This window comes from Scardinius erythrophthalmus, assembly GCF_964197995.2.
Source record: "Scardinius erythrophthalmus genome assembly, chromosome: 9".
Lineage (NCBI taxonomy): Eukaryota > Metazoa > Chordata > Actinopteri > Cypriniformes > Leuciscidae > Scardinius > Scardinius erythrophthalmus.
In genome coordinates, this window is record NC_138229.1 from 25,062,758 (window position 1) to 25,076,936 (window position 14,179).

Genomic DNA, 14,179 nt, shown 5'->3' on the forward strand with positions numbered 1-14,179 from the left:
GAAAGTTTTATGATACTTATTTTGCCAAATTTTGAGCTTGACAGCCCCTGGTCATGAGGGTGAGTAAATGATGACAAAAAATTCATTTTTGGGTGAACTAGGCTGACAGCTATTTCAACCTGACTTGACTCTTAAAAACGACTTTCATTTGCTGTAACCTTTGGCCTGGTTGATTCAGTCATATCAGATAAATCCATTTAAATATTTCTTACTTACTGTATATAAAACCAGTTACTTTTATGTTATCACATGAAGCACATTTTAGGCCACCTGCCAAAATATTTTTCGCAGTGTAGCACTAGTAACAAGGGCCTTTATCTCTGACATTAAAAGGCCTATGAAATGCATTAAGGTCTATAAAATATGAAGTATGCATACCATTTCTATATCTAGAAAAAAATAATGACCTCATTCCGCCACTGCTTGCCTCACACTAGAACAGAATTTTTGAAATCTCAAATTGCTGAGAGACTATTGAGAGTTGCACATTGGAGAGATGTGCAGACTTAGACGGTCTATTTGTGCCTGCAGGGATATTTGGCTATTTGTCTTCCGTAATAAGCAGGTATTTTTAGGATATTTCTCTATGAAGTCTCTCTCAACAATAGAAAGCACTTGACCTGCACCTCCTCACCTTTTCCACTGGGCTCCTCGTTATTTGCACAACACCAATCCTGACAGCTCCTCCACTGATACACTCTTGTTTTCATCTTCTTTGTTCTTATCCCCCACAGACTGCGGAGAGCACTCTGGAAATGGCGACGGACAGGCAGATGATCTTAAATGGCCTCCACTAATGGCTTCAAGAAGGAATTAATATCATTCTTTCACACCGGTGACCTGCACTTACCGCAACTCTGTCAAAACACGTTCAAGAGCCCCTGCAATACAATCAGACAAAAAGAAACAAATAAATGAAATTAGAGCAGCCTAAGGGTGCTGAGTCAAAGCTGGCACTGATGCCGGCCTCTTCTTCTCATTAAAGTTCAGTGTTACCACAGAGGCAGTCTGCCTCGTCACCCTCTACCTGCTTATACTTTATCAGACTCCATTTAATGAGGCATCAAAAGAACGACGCAACCATGTACTTGCTGCTTGTACTACAGGCCCTGTGGGTGAGTTGGTGCCATGCCACGCAGCATTACCCGGCTTCATGGGGGCACTATGATGTTTGCAAGTCCCAGGTTTACGCGGAGGACCGCCTGGCCTGGCATTACATGGCCTGCCAGCCTGAAGCCACTGATATGACCAAATACCTGAGAGTGTCTCTGGACCCACCCAACATTACCTGTGGAGACCCACCTGAAATGTACTGTGCCCTGGTGAGTTTGAAACAGTTTTATGAACTTCTTGATGGGTGTCAAAGAGAACCATTTAACTGGTTTACAATAACATTAGGCAAAACACACTTCATTCCCTGTATTATTACATGGCTGAATACTTGATACGTATTGATCAATTGTGATCAATTATTGATAAATTCAGCAGTCAAAGTTTTTGTATAGTGAACAGTGCTAAAACTATATATTTAAACATTGTCACACAGGCAATCAATTTCCTACATAGCTTTCTAGTTTCCTGTTGTATTAATCCACAGTCAATTTCTACTCAGTTTCAATTTCATGCCCCTTTATTTATTTGATATGTAGCCACGTAATAAGCAGTATAATATACATACGTCTTGAAAGTGTGGGGTCAGGATTTTTTTTGTTTATTTGTTTAGAACTCACTTCACAAAGTGACAGTAAAGAAATGTATAATGTTTAAAACAGATTTTTAAATGCTGTTTTTTAAACTTTCTATTCACCAATGAGTCCTGAAAAAAAGTATTACTGTATCCACAAAAGAAATATTAAGCAGCACAACTGTTTTTAACTGTGATAATAATGAGAAACGTTTCTTGAGCAGCAGATCAGCATTTCAGAATGATTTCTGAAGGATCATGTGACACTGAAGACTGGAGTAATGATGCTGAAAATTCAGCTTTGCATCACAGGAATACATTTTAATATTTTAAAATATATTAAACATGAAAACATTTTAAAATATATTAAAATATTAAAATCTAAAACAGTTATATTTTTGTAATAATAATAATAATAATTCACAATTTTAGAATTAAATTAAATTAAATTAAATTAAAGGGCAAAATAGGTGATACATATAAACTTTCATCCATGCTTGGTGTACACTGAAAGAAGGCAAGGTCATAAAATGTTCTTTAAATATTAATTTATTTCATGCTCACTGAATTCACAACATATTCTGTGAAAATCTCACAGATGGTCAACAGAACTGCAGCAAGATGTTCATATGCTTGCATGATGAGTACAGTTAATATCAGAATTTTATAAACATAAAATGTTCATACAAAAATCTTTTTCATTCCATTATAATCCATTATATCTTTTTCGATGAGACACCTTTCAACGACACTTACAACAAACTATGGATCAGCAAATCAACCCAAAGAAAGTGCGAGAGACTCTTGGCATGTAGAGTGACGGATCACCTGATATAAGTGAAATGTCAATTATTCAACATTTTTGAAGGTAATGTATTTTATTTATGAGGGGCTTTATACAGAAGTGCATCCAAGAAATAGTGTCAAGCAGTGATAAACTGTCAGAGAGCGGAATGCCATAAATGGACCTTTGGTAGCCGTGTACAGGAGAGACAGGGGCTAGTTGTCACATGGGCTGAACCTAAAACTAAAAATTACACATAAATGTGTGTTCTCTAGCAGGTATTTTGTATGTTGGTTCAAAGCACATTGTAATTTAGAAAATTTTTGTGAAGTCCAACATTATATTTTTAATGGTGACCGTAAACACAACAAGGGTATTTTTCATAAATTTCAGGTCGGGCAAGTAATTTAATGTAATTTAATGAATTATAAATTATATATTATTTATAAATGTAATAAAATCACATGTTGGCCAAAACAATTATTTGTTTTGTTTTGTGTTTCATAATTATGGAAGCTTGTTTCCACCACGGAATAATAAAACACACACACACACACACACACACACACACACACACACACACAAAAGGTAATTGCGATTTTTTTATGTCACAATTCAGATTTTTTTCTCGCAATTGCGAAATTATTCCGCGGCAGAAAAAGGCTTTCCTACATATAGGCGTTTTCGGCTAAATGTAAATGGTAAAGCAATTAACAGGCAGGTTCTCCTTGTGATAACTTACACCATATAGTGTGGCTATACCCCTCCCCCCATCCCACATCAACCCTACCTTATGCAACTTTCTTTAAAAAATAAACCAACCCTGAGAAATATTCACCGGATTAAAATAGACTAGTTGTCACATTACTAGACAACATGTTTCATCTACTACATTGTTATGGTGAAAAACATGTCTCTCTCATTTTTCTCAGGATTTATACCCAATCACATAATCTGACAACAAACTGACAGTCAGTCTAATGAATGTCAGCATTACAGTGGGGCCATGCCTCAGGCCATTCTAACTTATGTAAGGTCAGCATCATTTGAGGTAACAAGCCAGTCATGGAGGTCCATGTTGATAAAACATGGACCAGTAAAACAATGAGAGATGATTTTTTTTCTACTCCATCGTGCCTTGGGGGAAGTGAGGTTGGGGAAACAGGGGTGTCATGTAACAGCAATGAGGAGTTATGTGTTAAGTGCAGTGCTCAAGGGCACAATAGCAATGCTCGGTGGTTGGTGGTACAAAACACAGAGTATCTTGTTACTCAGCAATATTTTCTCTTGATGCCTCATTAGGCTTTTTATAGTGGGAGGCGAGTGCTATATTTCTGATATAATTACACAGTTAAACTAATTTACTAACTGCACACCATGGCTTCAATCCATTAAAAGATTCAATCAGTTGTGTTTGCTAAGAAGCTTAAACTTCCTGGCATGATCAAATATGATAAAGGGAAAAGGAACAGCAGATGGTTAATTTAAGATGCTATCAAATTTTTATGAGTAACCCCCTAATGTGAGATAGAAAAACACAGATGACTGGTGTAAAGTAAACAAGGAAATAAAGCACTGATGTGGGCCCCATCCCAACATGCTCAACAGTTCACCTTGTGTAGAACATAAATTCAATGAAGTAAACACATACGTGTTGTTTTATGGGGACTTTCCATAGATGTAATGATTTTTATATTGTACAAACTGTATATTCTATCTTCTAACTCTACCTCTAAACCTACCCATCACAGAAAACTTAAATTTAATTTTAATTTTTTTTATTTTCAAAAAATATTATTTAATATGATTTAGCTTTTTTCCTCGTGGGGACCAAAAAATGACCCCACATCATAGGGTATAGCTGAACACACACACACACACACAAATTTACATGCAATTTAAAATGTTTTCAAACCATGTAACAAATGGTCCTTTTGATAAACAATTCTAACGAAAAAGAGAACTATGAATTTATGTCTTAAAATTCACAATTGCATGTGATAGTCAGAATTGCAATATATATGTACTGGCAATTCTGAGAAAAGAAGTCAGAAAGTCAGTTTATATCTTACAGCTCAGACTTTCTAACTTGCAATTGTGAGTTTATATCACGCAGTTCTGACTTTCTAACTCACAATTACAAGTTTATATTTCGAAATTCTGGGAAAAATAACAGAACTGCAACATGTAAACTCGCAATTTCGAGATAAAAAAAAAATAGAATTGTGAGATAAAAAGTCGCAATTATCTTTTTAATTTTTTTATTCTGTGGCGGAAACAAGCTTCCATAGTGGTGCATAATAAAATCAGTTGTATTCTTTATGGAGCAGGTTGCCCTATAAAGACATATTATGGTTCACTTTTACTTGATTACAGATTTATTTATCTAACTTTATTAATCATGGCTGACTGTTTATGACGTATTTCCACAGTTGCATCAGAAACTCAACACTTTTGCTTAAGTATGATGCTGCATTCACATCAATAGGTGTGAGTATTAGTCCAAGATGACTGTTCTATCACAGTAAATTTGAAATCCGGAAATCAACACCAATAGAGTTAATTTCAACACTTTAAAAGTGTATATATGGGAACCACCCACAAAGTGTTAGTTAAACACTTTCAAAAGTGTTGCCTCTCGCAACACCGACACAGTGTTACAATATGAACACTAAGAGAGTAAAATATTAACACCAATGCAGAGAACAACAACACTGTTACAGAGCTGGGAGCAGTTAAAATTCTACACTGTTCTGGTGTTGACCTAACACTTTTAATAGAATGGAAATCACAATCTTCTCAACCTTATAGGAGTCAAATATTACACCATCCTGGTGTTGATAAAACATTTTTACAAATAAAAACACTAAGGGAGTTACCAGTTTTTCTTATTAGTGTTCTGCATCTGCCACTTTAAAGAACTGTAAAATAAACTCTTTGAAATAAACATCACTCTATATTACTCTTTCAAACCTTTATTTCAAAACAATCCAGAAAGTTAAATTGTAACCTCAGTCTGGGATCATAGTAGAATTCTGTTCATTGTAAAGTTAAAAATAAAGGCAAAATGCAAGCAGTTGTTTTAAAAAACTAGTTTATTAACTAACAAGCCCCTTTACATCATAGGTTAACTTTTAAAATAAATGATGAAGGCACAATATAGGCATTTCTGTCACCAGAATTATATGAAAGCTGCTTATTCAAATGGTCTGCAATACCTCAAGTCCCGTACATGTCAGTGAATGTAAGCTCTGTGTCAGTGAAGTTGATTCAGTACCTTCGACTTTGCAACAGTACAGCAGTACTTGGGTCAACAACATTCAGCAGATGAAAAACAATTGCAGAATATGAGTGGATTAGTTGTGTCCAGTTGCTAACAGTAAAGTTCAGTGCATAGTTGTTTCACAGAGAAGGAAAGGCTGTGCAGATCCAACTTTCTCGAAAAATCCTGGAGTGCTGGTTCCCTAGACCAGTGGTTCCCAAACCTGTCCTGCCAGCACCTCAACACTGCACGTTTTCTTTGTCTTCCTAATCAAACACACCTGATTCAACTCATCAGCTCATTATCACATGGGTTAATGAGCTGATGAGTTAAATCAGGTGTGTTTGATTAACAAATGTTGAGGTACCATGGTAGTTTCATGCGCGCGTGAACGTCATGGCAACGTACAACACAAAGTAGCCTACCTCACGCGGAAAAACTTAACGTTACTTTCGGTGTTTTCCCTGTTAACGTTACAAGCAAATCTCCTCGTCGTCAGCTCCGTATTGGGTCAAAGATGTCGCCTTTGAAAGAAGTGTCGGCTCGTTTAAGCGCGCAGAGCATTTACAGTAAATATCGCTATAAATCAATATGTTATAAAATACATATTGTAAATTAGTTAAAACACTTACTTTCGTCGTTTCCCTGTTAAAAAGCAACACCATCCTGGTCTGCTCCACATCGCGCGTCATGGAAAATGCCCCTCTGAGAGCAGTTTAGCCATGCACAGCATATACATATTGTTATAAAACAATATGATGTTATAAAATGCATGTATAAATGCAGGGGCGGTTTCTTCATTAGGGCGATTGGGCGACGCACCACCAAAGTGTGAAAGGGAAGGGACTTTTTCAATCACATTCATAATCTCATTCAACCACAGAGTTACGCTAGCCGTGACTGTATGTTCTGCCTCTGGATATAGTCCAATCAGCGCCAAGTCACGTTCTGTGGAGTACCGCCTCTTTTTGGGCGATTTCAGTCTGGCTGAGAATCGCCCAGAGTGTTCCCATAGACTTACATTCAAAGATGTTTTTTTTCGAACTGCAGGCACTGCAATGCATTCTCTATGGGTTCCGGGAGGGCTCGCCCTAACGTGCTTACGTCATCATACGTATCCTTAACTTGTGCAGCGATTGGTGGGAACAAACTTACCCTATTAAAAATCTTTAAGATTAAGTGACAAATAATATTTGAAAACAATTTTGAATTTGAACAACAAGAAAAAATGAAACACTACTTTAATATCTTTATCAAATGTGATTAAAAAAATAAAAAAGAGAACGAGAGCGAGAGCAAGAGAGACTGTTGGGACATCTCGCGGCGTTTCGCGAGTTGAGGCCAGTTGAACTTGAGCAACGTCATGGCGAACGCAGTTAACATTCATTCTATCGTTTCATTAAAAGAAATACCATTTAGCCGTCGTAGTAATCAGGATAAATTGTCAATTAAAGAGTTAGGACCACCAAGACCAAATTTAAAAATAAAACAAGTATCTACAAAGGGCGGGAAATCATATAATAGAGGATTCTCGAGGAACTGGTACGAGCGGACAAAATGGCTAGCAGGTTGCGAAGTAGCTAATGCTTTATTCTGCTACCCCTGCATTCTCTTCCATCCCGAGAACGGGACGGACATCGCATGGACAACTACAGGTGTCACCGATATGCATCATCTCTCGGAGAAGGTGAAAAAGCATGAAACGGCGAAGATGCATATGGACAGTTGCCTAAAATTGGCGGCTTTCGGGACGGTCAATATTGCCACACAGTTGGACGACAGTTACCGGATAGCTGTACGTCGTCACAATGACGAGGTTAGTAAGAACCGCCACATTCTAGGTCGTCTTATCGACTGCGTGAAGTTTTGTGGCCTGTTCGAATTAGCATTGAGGGGCAAAGATGAGAGCGAAGGCTCAAGCCACGCTGGCATTTTCCGTGGACTGGTCAACTTGGTAGCATCGCTAGACGAGGTGTTTGAGGAGCACTTGAAAACTGCCACAGTCTTTAAAGGTACATCAAAGACGGTACAAAATGAGCTGTTGGATTGCATGCTATCAGTCATCAGGGAGCATATAATGGAAGAGGTGAAGTCAGCTAGATTCGTAGCAATTCAAGCAGATGAGACCACTGACGTTTCTACACAGACCCAGTTAGTGCTTGTGTTCAGATACATTGACCGGGACCATGCTGTGCAAGAACGTTTCTATGAGTTCATCCCTATCTTGAATACAACAGCGGAGTCGATTGCCAGTGTGATTCTGGAGAGGCTGAACAGTCTTTTCACTGAGGATGACAAACCTAAACTCATCGCGCAAGCATACGACGGGGCAAGTGTGATGAGGGGAGAGCGGGCTGGTGTGCAGCAAAAGGTGCGTGAACATTATGAAAATGCACATTATGTGCATTGCTATGCACACCAGCTGAATTTAATCATGCAGCAAGCTACATCTCAAATTCCAGCAGTTAGAGTATTCTTTTCTGATCTGAGTGGCATTACCAGCTTTTTTACCCGGTCACCAAAACGTACTACTATTCTCGACGAGATTGTTGCACGAAGGCTGCCAAGAGCCTCATCCACAAGATGGAACTTCAATAGCAGAATCGTGAACACTGTATACGAGAACCTAGATGACCTTACAGAGTGTTTCAGATCTATTGCGACGGACAGCTCATTTGATAGCAACACGGTGAGGGAGGCATCTGGCTTCTTGAGGATGCTGCAAGATGAAGACTTTCAGTTTTTTCTGCATCTGTTTCATCAAATCATGCCTCACGTCGACGTGATGTACCAGCAGCTGCAGAAGAAGAACATTGATGCAGTCTTCATCAAACAAGCCCTCCAGAACTTCACAATGAAAGTGCAGTCCATCAGGTAAGATCATATAATATTGTTCATACCTTCTCAATATAGGACCGTGTCATTTAAAAATGTATGCTATATGGTAACAAGATTTAGACACTTAAAAGTAGGGAACTAATTTAATCCTCTGCATCTTTGGAAATTGTAATTACCTTGTCTGTAACAAAGTTTAGCCAGCAATTTTTATATCTTTTGAGCTATTCTCATAAAATATATATAAAACAGACTATTTGTGTTGCTTCTGTTTTTCTAAGACATGAATAAGTATTGTCAATGACACTATTCATAAAATAGTTTTATTCAAAACACTGTTGATCTATCTGTGTTCAGGGACCAGAGCTCATTTCAGGAGCAGGAGCAAGTAGCAACAGGAACAAGATCTAGGAGGGCCTTGGGAGAAGAAGACAAGCAGAGGCTGTCTAAAGAGGTATTTATTGCTGACCATTTAAATACTCGAGTGTTGGAAAATCTCACTTTGTTTTTACAATCAGTTTAGGAAAGGATGGTAGCAGTCTTTTTTACTCCTAGCATTGTACTTTGAAATTTGTACATTCCATTCGAACAGCAACACAATCTTTATCCTACACGTCAACAATATTATTTGTCGCCACCTAGTGGAATCTTTAATAAAATAAACTATCTGAGTGGATTGAAAATACATTTACTGGTCAAAAACCCTAGTCAAACTCCATTTGAGCTTGAATTGTGGTAAAATGTTAATTAATGTAATAACACACACACACACACACACACAAATCATCGCTGTCGGACAGAAGCCTTGTATGTCCAAAACTGTTACTTTTCAGGAAACGAAAGAAAACCTGTTTTTTCCCCAAAATAATTTCCAAGCTCTTTTAATGGTTTTCATTGGTTAAATATTTGTAAAACACATTGACAGATGTAAAGGGTGACCAATAGCATTAATGTTTGAAAATATATGGAGATATAAAATATGGATTCTGCCTGATACATTGTTGCTGTCGGGATGGAAACCTTGTATCTCCATATTTATATTATAAGAAGTAATTTATTTTATAACTAAAATAAATGTATTTATTTTGTCAGGTCTGCGACACAATCTTGGTCCACACCAAAGAAAGGTTCTCCTTTACCGACCACCTTGTAAGTGCCACGCTGCTTCAAGGAGAGATGTTTCAACAGCATGGCCATACATTCCCTGTTGAGGCTCTGAACATCACTGCCAGGGCATACCCTATGTTAAATAAGGCGAAGCTGAAGACTGAACTGTCTCTCATTTATGAGAGTCCAGAATTCAAGGGCTGTTGTGGTGCACTGGCGCTGTACCAGGTTTTGCTGAAGTACAACCTCCAGGATACTTTTTCAGAGACTGTTGCTCTGTTGAACATCCTCATAACCACTCCAATGACAACTGCTGAAGCTGAGAGGTGTTTCTCAACCTTAAAGAGAATCAAGACATTCCTGAGAAATGTAATGGGACAGGAACGTCTGAATGCACTGGCTATGCTTTCCATGGAGAGGGAACTAGTCAGTAACATGCCTGCTTTCAATGAGAGAGTAATTGATCACTTTGCTACTTTGAAAGAGAGAAGGGCAAAATTTCAGTATAAGTAAACAGTGTATTAAGCGAGTAATGTGATGTAAACAGTGTAATAATAGTGAGTAGTGTAAATAGTGAGTAATTTGCAGGGTTCGTACAGGTGCTTGATCCTTGAAAGTGCTTGAATTTTGATGTGTTTAAGGTTTGAAAAGTGCGTAGCTAAAAGTAGCGTAAATAGTAAGTTATGTGATTTCAGTTGTTTTTTTTTATTAAATTGAAATTGGAGTAAAGGTTTTTTGAAATTTGCATCCTGGCTGGGCTTTGTTTGAATTGATTTTGACTTGCTGCCGAATTGTTAACACTCATAGAAACAAAAAAGGAGATTTATTGTAAGTCACTTTATTTTTCATTAATATTAAAGTAGTGAAGTTGCCTTTACATGCTTAAGCTGTTAATTTATCCATTGCATGGGTGGACCTTATCCTTATCAATCATCCAAACATTTGCCCCCCCTGAGAGATTTTGCAGGAGCCGCCACTGTATAAATGCGATAAAACACTTAATTAATGCGTTTTCCCTCCTCGTATGCCTTGCATCGCGAGTCAAAGAAAATGGCGTCTTTGAAAAAGGTTTCAGCTCATCTGGTCGCGCCCAGCGCGTAAATGTCCCGGATGTAACTAATTACACTCTCTCGCTGTTGTTAATTTAACTCCACATATTTTCACCACCCAGAGGGTGCAGTTTACACTAGCAGTGTTAATCCAGTGTTAATGAAATTCAACACCAGAAAATTAACACTTTACTCTAAAAGTCCTTAACACCAGGATTTCAACAGTGGAGATTTTACTGTAATCAATCAGCACAACAAAAGCAATAGAAAATGACTGACTGCACCTTTAAATATGGCAGAGGTAAATATTTAAACGCTGTTCACACTAAGTGCAAATAGCTATAGTTGCTATTTATTTATTTATTTTCTTTGCACTAAGTGTAAAGAGTAGTTAGATGGTATTTATACTTGGTGCAAATAGGGGCAGATACTATTTGCACCTCAGTGTATTGTTTCATTATAAAACAGTATGTGATAACAACATATTCTGTGTATATGATGATATTGATTAAAATCATGAATGGATGCTCCCTTATTGGGATATTACTTACCCGTGCCCCTAAAGCCCTCCCCTACACATACCCCTAACCCAACCTGATAATTTATGATCAAAATAATTTATTCCCAAATCCCCATTGGGCACTTTACTTCCACTTTTCAAATACTTTCTTAATTTTTATTTCAAATAAATACCTCTCTGAGCTGATACATGATGGGATAAGGGAGAGAATTAGTTTGGAAAAATTATAACCCAGACACTGGTGGGTGGATGAAGTTAGTGTAAATAGCCTCTGCCAGCAAGACGGGAATCTATTTGCACTTGGTGTAAGGACACTCAGTTTAAATACAAATAAATCTCCATTAAGCATTTGTATTATAAAACATAGGCATTATTATGAGAAAAGTCAATGTGACTCCTCTGTCTATAAGTGAACAACAGGGTGTATTTATGATAATTTACTGTTTCTCGAATATTAAGTATGTCTGTGGGGAACTATGACTCAAATTTATCTTATTGAAGTTACTGTTTTCCTGAAGATCTTAGATTTCAGAAAAGTCTGCCCACAGGTAGATTCATGACAGGAATTTTAAGTAGCTTGCGGTGCAAGACTTTAAACATGTTCCGGGGGAAGAGAGATTGTTTAAAATAATCTAAGCTAAAAACACAAAAAGCATCTCATGAGCCCAGCCAGCAGTTATATTCCAATGTGGATCAGTAGTATCGTCTCTAATATCACTAAAGAGAAGGGAAGCTTGTCTCATGGTCACTGCATATTGCATTTGCATAATCAGTATACTGCATAGAAAATAAGTATGGTAAAACCTTGGACTGGTGCAGCCATCTCTAGACTTCATATTAATATTAAAGAAATTATTTATGTTAATTTTATATTAAGATTTATATAATACAATATAAAAAGACAAGAGATTTACCATAAAACCATTTACCTTACCATTTACCTTGTTTAACTGTTTGGTAACTTACAGTTAACCAATTAACAGGTTTTTACTGTAGCATTTTTTATATTCATATTTTAATAAATATTACATTTTTGTTTTTTATTATTATATTTTTATTTTGTAATAAATCAAATTTTCAGGAATTATGTGAACTGACAAAATATATGTGAATACATAATTAACTGATGAGCAGTTATAAAAGAGACCATTTTTAGAAGCCATTTTACAGTAGATACCATTTCTGAGACGACATGTTCCCCCAGTTTCAATGGCCATAATGCTGCTGGACATAGTGTTCTTAGTATTATGACATTGGACACTATTATTACAAAGAGAAAACAAACATTTTTTTAGACCAATAATTTGTGCTTTCTAAATATTACCTCACTCTATATGAAGCCTGAGCATGAGGACAACATGACCTGTGGTTCCACAATAGCAATGAATCTGTTGTGTTTTATGATCTATCACTGCTTTCACTCATTTATCACCTACACAGAGGTGGGAGTGGGAGTTGCACACACACACATAGCAGAAGATAGAGTGTATGGGACAGTTTTTTTGCAGCAGGGAGTTAACCCTGATATTATTTTTAGCTGCTGCAAAAAGGGAGTGTGTCCAAAAACATGTAGATGAGCCTTTTCTCCTCTAGTTCTCTCTAACCTTACATCTTCAGCTTGTTTGCAACATCAACAAAAATACAGCATACAACACAAAGCAATGCAACATTCTCTCCCTTTGTCCATTCGCTGCTTCATGCAAACAGGCATATGGAAAGACCTCTTAGTCATTGTAGTTTGATATTTAGGCTTCACAACATAATTTTGTCCACAAAGCTAGATCTCGCTATTAATAAACCGGGTTTAGCATAACACATTAATCTTGTTAATTAAAACAAAATGTTCAATTACTCTACATCTTTTCTAATTGTTTTGAGGAGGGGCCATGACAAGGATGTTCTTGCAAGATTTTAAAGATCATTTATGACTACTAAAGTGGGACAAGCAGTGCACCTAAGAGATGTTGGTACTTCCGAAGTCCAGGGAATATTAAATCATTTCAAGGAATGCTGAAAAAAATCTCAAAGGAAAGACTTTGCATTATAAATAAACTGAATTGCTTTTTCATCAAATTCTAATGGCTTGTTCCATGCTGAATGCCACTATATACATTAAGTAAACGAAGCACACATGCCACGGCACACGTAACTTAAAGACCATGGAAACTAAATTAGGATGTTTGTGACTTTCATTCCGTGTGTGTTAGCTTTAAGGTAATCCAAATGCTTGTATCAAAGGTTAAGTTTCAGCAGGTATTCCCAATTAAAATGTGTCTAGTCTTTTTCTCAGAAAACTGCACAAAATGCAATCTTTAATGGCTGAGATGTAATCTATCAGGCAATTGGTTATTAAAAAAAAAAACAGTTCACAATGTCCTGACTCAAAAGGAAAGGTATACTAACACAGGAGAAACTCATTTAGCAATTTGATTGGGTCTTTTTTTTTTTTTTTTTATAAAAGATTTTCGGATGGATGGATGGACGGATGGATGGATCCTATATGGAGGGTATATACAGCTGCCTCTCTACTACAAATATGAAGAGCACAATATAATCTTGGTCCATCAATTTGAAATTACATTCCAATGCTAATACAAATTTGAAATAATTTCAAAGTGAGAGTCCTTCAGCTCAGAGCAAAAGAACTTTGAACAAAATAATTTTGTAGCACATTGGCAGCAGTGCTCTGAGTCAGTAGATTACTATAAATCTTCTGAACTATGACCTGCTCTTACAGAACGCATGAATGTGAACAGAGGTGCCAGATTACAATGTGTTCCACAGGCAGCTTATGCAAGAAAATGAGGATGAGTGTGCAGCTTAGCACTGCTCTGAGATCATCTGAATATCGACAGACTTTATGGCAGGACTGGCTTTGTTTAGGAATGATAAGCAAAGCTATATATAGAGCCTCTTGTTTGGTGGTTCAATTGTCAGT

At 37.0% G+C, this 14,179-nt stretch overlaps 2 protein-coding genes across 2 annotated transcripts in view; both read left to right on the forward strand.

Annotated features, from left to right (window-relative positions):
- Nucleotides 1-914: 914 nt before the first annotated feature.
- Nucleotides 915-14,179, forward strand: part of ntng1b (netrin g1b) — a gene marked incomplete at both ends in the record, with an annotated part of 67,095 nt that continues 53,830 nt past the window's right edge. The window contains 3 exon segments of the mRNA XM_081375161.1: nt 915-959; nt 961-1,050; nt 1,053-1,322. Coding sequence (XP_081231287.1) covers nt 915-959; nt 961-1,050; nt 1,053-1,322 — 405 coding nt within the window.
- On the forward strand, nt 7,074-10,185 carry LOC308696669 (zinc finger MYM-type protein 1-like; the record flags this gene model as incomplete). Its single annotated transcript, XM_081375566.1, has 3 exons — nt 7,074-8,604; nt 8,923-9,019; nt 9,658-10,185. The coding sequence occupies exons 1-3, from the start codon at nt 7,094-7,096 to the stop codon at nt 10,183-10,185; spliced, it is 2,136 nt and encodes a 711-aa protein (XP_081231692.1). The 5' UTR covers nt 7,074-7,093.